Source organism: Trichechus manatus, unplaced genomic scaffold (assembly GCF_000243295.1).
Source record: "Trichechus manatus latirostris isolate Lorelei unplaced genomic scaffold, TriManLat1.0 scaffold00016, whole genome shotgun sequence".
In the NCBI taxonomy this organism is placed as follows: domain Eukaryota; kingdom Metazoa; phylum Chordata; class Mammalia; order Sirenia; family Trichechidae; genus Trichechus; species Trichechus manatus.
This window is the reverse complement of record NW_004443952.1, coordinates 11,028,124-11,036,703: the sequence shown is the minus strand read 5'-3', so window position 1 is coordinate 11,036,703 and position 8,580 is coordinate 11,028,124. Positions and strand designations below refer to the sequence as shown.

General features: G+C 38.8%; 1 protein-coding gene across 1 annotated transcript in view; it reads right to left on the bottom strand.

Moving 5' to 3' along the window:
• Window positions 1-205: 205 nt before the first annotated feature.
• Window positions 206-8,580, bottom strand: part of TXNDC8 (thioredoxin domain containing 8) — an 11,368-nt gene continuing 2,993 nt past the window's right edge. The window contains exons 2-4 of the mRNA XM_023727404.1: window positions 5,155-5,259; window positions 3,557-3,616; window positions 206-354 (exon numbers count right to left, since the gene is read on the bottom strand). Coding sequence (XP_023583172.1) covers window positions 259-354; window positions 3,557-3,616; window positions 5,155-5,259 — 261 coding nt within the window. The 3' untranslated portion in view covers window positions 206-258. The remainder of the gene's footprint in view (window positions 355-3,556; window positions 3,617-5,154; window positions 5,260-8,580) is intronic.

Here is an 8,580-nt window from a genome sequence, read left to right as displayed (position 1 = left end):
TTGTTACATATAATCAATTCACTTGTTTTTTTTGAGTCTTTGTTGTAAGAGGGACCACCGGAAGCATCTGACTACTCCACCATCTTGGCCCCACCTGACCATTATCCATTTCTATGCATTTTTTTAACCCCTTGTCAGTATGTAAAGTTCAAAAACCATGAATTACATTCCTAAATGTTACAAATAAATGCAGTTGTTTTATCCATTCAGGGTACTCCAGGTGTTTTTTTTTAGACTCTGATCGTCCTATAACCCAGTTCAACCCTGCCAGTTACCATGGAAACATACCTTTTGGGCTTTCTTGAACATCTGAAATGTGGGTATTATTTTGATGTTACACGTTTGGGCCAAATCCTGGGAAAGAAAAGAAATGGCATGAAGTCACAGTTTTGCATGTTCTCTGTCTGTACCAAGCATGTTGCTTGGTGACTTCTTAGGTGGCAAGTTTGAAAGCCCAGGGAGACCTGATACTTTATGGATTCTCCTGCCAAGAGTTTTTTTAACATACCCTCAAAGTCTCCAAGTATGTTACAATAGAAGATGACTATTCCCAGTATTGCTGGGCTCTTCCATTCCAGGGCTCTAAGGAAAAGGTGAGAGATGGAGGCTGAGACAGAGGGAATGCTGAAAGGCTGAATGAACTCTATTTAAAAGACCTGTGAAAGCTTGTAGAGATGCTCCAGTGGGACCCAGTATGGGGATAGCATGTTACAAAAAATAGGAAAGAGTTAAGGTATTTTTATTACACCTCACACTTGATGCATGGGGCAATATACTAGTCTAGCATTTTCAGTAAGGCTTACACATTTCTTTCTTTTAAACCCTACTTCTTTGCCTATCTTTTTGAAAGATTTGATACCAATAGACAAGAAAATCATCTCAAATCTTAATTGTTTTAATCCATTCCACTCTGCTTTCAAATGTCAGTTTTTGTTTATCTTATTTAGGAGTCAAAAGAAAATGAGCTACCCACAGGATCAACAGAATTGAGCTTTCTCTAATATACCTATCATTTTATTGGCACTAAATCTCTCCCCACCACAGCAACACACACACACACACACACACACACACACACACACTTATTTATAGTTTTTGTTACCACAACAAAGACAACAACTAATAAATAAATATCAGGAGGGAAAATTGTGCATTCTGTTTCACCTTAAAAGATAAAAAACTATAATCGAAAAGACAGATAATAACAAGTGTTGGCGAGGATGTTGAGAAATTGTAACCCTCATACACTACTGATGGGAATCTAAAATGGTTCAGCCACTTTGGAAAACAGTCTGTCAGTTCCTCAAACGGTTAAACATAGAGTCACTATAAAGCCAAAAAAAAAAAAACAAAAAACAAACGCTTTGTCGTCGAGTCAATTCCGACTCATAGTGACCCTATAAGGACAGAGTAGAATTGCCCCCACAGGATTTCCAAGGAGTGGCTGGTGGATTCAAACTGCTGAACTTTTGGTTAGCAGCAGAGCTCTTAACCACTGCGCCACCAGGGCTTCAAGAGTTACCGTATGACCCAACAACTCTACTCCTATGTATGTACCCAAGAGAAATAAAAACGTATAGCCACACAAAAAAACCTGTACTCAGATGTTTATAGCAGCCTTATTCATAATAACCAGAAAATGAAAATAACCCAAATGTCCATCAACTGATGAGTGGTTTAACAAAATGCAGTATATCCATACAATGGAATACTATTCAGCAATAAAAAGAAATGAAGTTCTGATACATGCTATAACACGGATGAAACTTGAAAACATTATGCTAAGTGAGAGAAGCCAGTCACAAAGGACCACATGTTGTATGATTCCATTTATATGAAATAATCAGGATAGGCACATCTATGGAGATAGAAAGTAGATCAGTGGTTACCTGGAGGTGGGTGGAGGAGGTGGTGGAGGGAATTAGGGGTAACTGCTAAAGGGCACAGGTTTCTTTTTGAGGTGATGAATAGATTCCAAAATTGATTGTGGTGATGGTTGTACAGCTCTGTGACTATACTAAAAACCATTGGGTTGTACACTTTACATGAGTGAATTGTATGTTATGGGAATATATCTTAATAAAGCTATTAAAAAAAAAAGGGGGGGAGATAATGACCCTAGACATGTATTCTGAATATTTAGTACATGATTCAGTTTAAAGGGCAATCAAATACTCTCACACTTTAAGAAAGCCTGAAAGAAACGAAGAGGCGGAACTTCTACTATGTTCCAGGCACTATGCCATGTATTTTATGTATTTTATCTCATTTTATCTTCTATTATGTAATATTATCCTGAAGCTTATTGAGGTTAAATGATAACAGGTCACAAAACTATTAAAGAGCAGAGCTGGGAGAACAAGTTTCTTTCATTCTAAAGCTCAAATTCAATCTAACATATGAATACCAAAAATCAAACTGATTGCCATCGAGTCAAATCCGACTCATAGCAACACTATAGGACAGAGTAGAACTGCCCCATAGGGTTTCCAAGACTGTAATCTTTACCAGAGCAAACTGCCACATCTTTCTCCCGTGGAATGGGCTGGTGCCTTGAAACCGCCAACCTTTGGGTTAGCAGCTGAGTGCTTAACCACTGCGCCACCAGGGCTCTTAATACATATATGAATAAAACCAAACATTTGTTGCCATCAAGTCAATTCTGACATTCTTCACTGCCTGGCCTGAACCCAGCCCCAGAATCCTTCTCAGCGGAGTTGCTCTAAGTAGCCAATGCCAATTGGTTAAAATTGAGCTCCAAGTGAAAAACGCTTTTCACCCCTGCTATAGGTTATGGATCAATTTCTAAAATCTAATTCAATGTATTATAGACATTTTACTATACCTCACTTTCCTCGTGTTACATATTATGGTTTTTGTGGAATCTTTTAAAACATCACAAGGAATTCCAGGAAATCCCTCCCTCCTGTCCCTGGAGCCATCCCCTTCCCTCCCCACCACTAAGACCATAATAATAATCAGCCTCATTTCATCCATCAAAATGTGTCTCATTATTATACACAATGTCTTCACAAAATTATTCTAGCTAATATTTGTTCATTTATATTGAGAAAAAGTAACAATAACAGTGGCCCTATTCATACATGACTCATAGCTCATAGTGTGAGTCATATGTGAATAGGGCCAGTGTTATTTAGAAATTTAGAAATTGAACCTATTGCCGGGGGTGAAAAGCATTTTTCACTTGGAGCTTAATTTTAACCAATTGGAGCTGGCCGCTTAGAGCAACTCTGCCGAGAAGGATTCTGGCGCTGAGTCCAGGCCAGGTAGAGAAGAATGTCAGGACTGGTTAGTGAAGTCAGCAGCCACCGTGTAGGAGGGGAGGGGGGGCAGCAGGAGAGTCACATATTTGCTAACTTTTCTTTTTTGGTAATACAAAACATGCAAAAGCATTATGAGGAACTTTGCTACAGTCATCAGAACAAATGTTGAAATACTTCTTGATTTTTAAATTATTTAATCACTGATACATTGCTATTCAACTACAGTGCATTTTAGTTTTAAGTGCCTACACTAAAGGTTTTAAGATTCTTACCTGAGATTCATCCACATCCACATTAGCAAACATTACATTTTGGTATTGCCGAGACATTGCCTTCAAAATAAAAGAACAAAAATTCCCTATTAGCTTAGTGTTAATACTAATAGGGCCTTTTGGCAAAACAAAAAAGAAGCAAGAAAGAGGTTAAATTTGTTAAATTTAAAATTGTTAAATTTGAATGCAATCAATTTGAATATAAGTTCATTTTAATGTCAGAAGTTGTGTGTTTTAAGAACTGCAGTTTGGATTAGAATTGATTCAGATGGTTCGAGTTCAAGTCAAAAAAGTTGAAATGTTAGACATTTTGATCAAAGATTCTATAGAAAAATCCCAATCAAAATGGGGAAAAAATGTAGAATAGAATTTCAAATTCTCATGGAATCCAGATTTCTGGATCCATGGAGGCTGGATGAATTCCCGAAACTATTGCCCTGAGTTAAACTTTAAACCTTAAACCAGAAATATCCCCTGAAGTCTTCTTTAAACCAAGCAATCGTTTAGCTTAACTAGTAAAGAATCTCCGTCTTGAGCACCTTGTTGTTTTAAAGAACTATCTGTACGGGATCAAATTCACAATAGCAACTGGAAAAGTTAGATGGGAAGCTTAGGAGGCAGTGAGTTTATGTTAATGGGCGAGAAACAATTCTGAAAAGGAGGATAAGAATGGTTGTACAACTCAAAGAATGTAATCAATGTCGCTGAATTGCACATGTGGAAATTGTTGAATTGGTGTATGTTCTGCTGTGTATATTTTTAACAACGAAAAGTAAATCATTAAAAAAAAAGTTGAAATGTTAGAAACTTCAATGAAAATAAACCAGAGTATTTTCGGTTAGGCCAAGGAATCAAAGCTTCTTTAGATTTGAAGTAATAGATCTCACAAAATTGACATAAATAAGTGTAAAATAAGAAAAAATGAAAAAGAAAATGCCCTAAGATTCTTTTTGCAGTATTTTGTAACCCCCCAAAAAGGAAAACTTTTTGTGGGGCTATAGGAAAATTAACTAGATGAAACATTGTGTAGCCATTAAAATCGTAATTTGGAAACTATAAAAAACATAAGCCAATATGCATATAAAAAAGATCTGACTATAAATATAGACTTCGACTACATAGAATATTTTACTAGAATATTTTAAATAGAACAAGGACAAGAAAGCAATATACAAGATGTGATTTCTTCTGATAAAAGGGTTGAAGGATTGGGCCAGTTTATTTATTTATATTATAGTGCTGTTTATATAGCTAAAAACAATTACAATGTTTACGTGTAATCTATTCCTGGAAACCCTGGAGATGTAGTGGTAAAGAGCTATGGCTGCTAACCAAAAGATTAGCAGTTTGAATCCATCACACGCTCCTTGGAAACACTGTGGGGCAGTTCTACTCTGTCCTATAGGGTCACTGCGAGTTGGAATCCACTCGATGGCAATGGGTTTAGTGTTTTTTTTTTTTTGGTTATACTGTCTTCAGATTAATCAGGATGCTTCAAAAAACTATGACTCATAAATGCCAAACTTCAATTTCTAGAAAAATGTATGGGGACTTCAAATTCCTTCCAGAAATGTGGGGTAGATGCTGGTGATACTTACCTGAATAAGAGGACACATTCTTTTGCAGGGACCACACCATTTTGCTGAAAACTCAACCACCACAAGTTTGCATCCAGCAGCTTTCAAAAATGTTTGAAATTCATCCTGAAACCAGAACATAAATGAGAATATGTGCAAAACCACTGAATCACAGAAAGTCTTGCAGAGAATAAAATGACAGGCTAGTTCCTAAAAATCTTAACCAGGTGCCTCACTCCATTTTCTCCAGCTGACCCCATCTTTGCTAAATGTTGCTGAGGCCAAATACATTTCTCATTTTAAGTACATAAGTTATCGTTTTGTGCTGATGAGTAGATTCCAACTCATAGTGACCTTATAGGACAGAGTAGAACTGCCCCGTAGGGTTTCCAAGGCTGTAAATGTTGGAATTATGGGAGCAGACTGCCACATCTTTCTCCTGAGGAGCGACTGGTGGGTTGGAACTGTGACTCTTTGGTAAGCAGCTGAGTGCTTAACCACTGTGCCACCAGGGCTCCTTATAAGTACATATAAATGACTATAAATGAACAAAAAAGATTAGGAGTCTATTCAGCAACCCCAAAACCAAAACCAAATCCATTGCCGTCCAGTCCACTCCAACTCATGGAGACCCCCTCATATTTCAGAGTAACATTGTACTCGGTAGAGTTTTCATTGGCTGTAATCTAATGGAGCAGGATCCCTAGACCACTAACCTAAAGGCTGGTATTTCAAATGCACCCAGCGACACTGTGGAAGAAAAGGCCTGGCGATCTGCTTCTGTTAAGGTTACAGCCAATAAATCCTTATGGAGCAGTACTACTCTGTAATACGAGGTTGAGGTGAGTCAGAATTGACTCGATGGCAACTAAAAACAACAACAGTCTTACGGAAGCAGATTGCTAGTACCCTGTGGAGTAGGTACTATTATTCTCCCTATTTTACAGGCAAGAAAACTGAAGTTAATTAACTTTCTCATGGCCAACAGCTGGTGAATAGCGTAGTTGGGATTACTAATCTACGAGCTCTGAGTCCAGAATTCATTTCCTTAACCACTACACAAGATTATCTCCTGAGCTCTTCATAGTAACGGGAATCACTGTCACTCTCACTGGCCCTAATTGCGTCATGGGCTCATCCAAGCATTAAGACAAGGGGGAGGGGAGAAACGATCACTAATTGGATTGAGTCAAGCAGGGTCAACCACTGGAATTGGAGGTTGGAGTCAATCCCATACAAACAGCGTACCTGCTGTACAACAGGGGTCTTGACAATTAGGTTGTCATTTGGTTTAGTTTCAAGCAAGTGAAAGTAATGACTCAAAGAAGAACCACTAGTATCATTAGATGTTTCTCTTCCTTTACCAATATGCCTCTAATATAGGGATCATTCAGCTTTTAGAGAGCCATGACAAGCTCCATTTCTCACTTGCTTGTGAAAGTCAGAAGGTAGAGGCCATCTTCACAAGCCCACAAATGCCCTTCACCTCCCAGTAGTTGTTATTGGACCCTGACACTTGGCTTATCTGAAAGGAATCTCCCATAGTGTAAGTATTTATTCAACGTGTGTCTACTGAGGCCTACGCTATACCAGGCACTGCACAAGCTGCTAGGAAAGAGCTTTGTACGAAAAAAAAAAAAATGACAAAAAAGAATTTCCTGCCTTCATAGAGGAAATTTTAGATGCAGAAGCCAACAATAAGATCTATAAGTAAAATATATAGTATGTCAGTGATAATTACTAATACAGAAAAAAAGAGAAAAGTAAAGTAGGAAGAAAGAATGGGGGTTGGATTGCAATCTGAGTCTGGGTGGCCAAGGTTTGCTTTGCTGAGATGGTGACATTTGAGTAAAGACATGAAGGAGACAACAGGCCCTCAGGAAAGATCACTGGGGAGGAGAGGTCAGAGGTGCGGTGATTCTGTGAGATACAAGAAAAAAAAAAAAAAAGCCAAATCATTAGCAAATGTGTGGTATTTTAAAACATTTTCTCATTTCAAAGTTACAGGACAATGCCTTTTTCTTTCAATCTGGTCAGTGTTACTTTTGTGACCTTATCTATAGCTGTCTTTGGGGAAAATGTCAAAAGTTTAAATCTACTACTCCTGGTGACGTGAGGCCCTGGCCCTATGCTCCCCCCGCCGCTACTCCTCCCTGCCCTCCTGTAATGAGGCCTGGCATCAGAAAGTCAGGATTCTAATGCCCACTTTATCCCTTAAATGAAAAACTAAAAAACAAAAAAATCACTGCTGTCGAGTTGACTCCAACTCATAGTGACCCTATAGGACAGAGTAGAACAGCCCCATAGGGTTTCCAGGCTGTAAATCTTTACTGGAGCAGATTACCAGATCTTTTCTCTGGCAGAGCCGATGGTGGGTTTGAACTGCCAAACCTTTCGGTTAGCAGCTGAGTGCTTAACCACTTCGTCACCAGGACACCTTCCCTTTAAATGAGGTGGGACCATAACCTCTCTTTTAGAGATAATTTTCCTTTACAATCCACTTAAGACAAATTTAATACAAATACACTATAGTGTTTTACAAAGCATGTCATAAGAGTGAATCATAAATTATCAGCAGAGGCAAGAAATGGTTCTGAATCTGTAGCCATATGGTTACAAAGAAATGTGATTTAAGATAAGATAAATACATGTATCCACCAGGATTCCTGCCCTTTAAAGGAGGTGGGACCATAACCTCTCTTTTAGAGGCAATTTTCTTTTACAATCCACTTAAGGTAAATTGAAAAAAAATTTGTTTTTATTGTTGTAGTTCAAACGAAGTTTACATTTCAAGTTAGTCTTCCATACAAAAATTTATACATACATTGTTATGTGGCCCTAATTGCTCTCCCCATACTTAGAGAGCACACTCCTCCTTTCTACTCCTGATTCCCCAAGTCCATTCAACCAGCTCCTAACCCTCTCTGCCTTCCCATCTCACCTCCAGACAGAAGCTGCCCGTTTAGTCTCTTGTATCTACTTGAGCTAAGAGACACGCTCCACATGAGTATCACTTTATGTCCTACAGTCCAGTCCAATTCCTGTCTGAAGAGTTGGCCTTGGAAATTGTTTTAGTTCTGGGCTGATAGAGAATCCAGGGGTCATGCTTTCTGGGCTTCCTTCAGTCTCAGTCAGACCATTAAGTCTGGTCTTCTTACTAGAATTTGAGTTCTGCACCCCACCTTTCTCTTGCTTCATCAGGGACTGTCTGTTGTGTTCCCTGTCAGGGCGGTCATTGGTGGTAGCCGGGCACCATCTAGTTTTTCTGGTCTCTGGCTGATGAAGTCTCTGGTTTATGTGGTCCTTTCTGTCTCTTCGGCTGCTACTTTCCTTGTGTCGTTGGTGATCTTCATTCTTCTTTACTCCAGGTGGTTGGGACCAATTGATGCATCTTAGATGGCCACTTGCAAGCTTTTAAGACCCCAGATGCCACTCACCAAAGTAGCA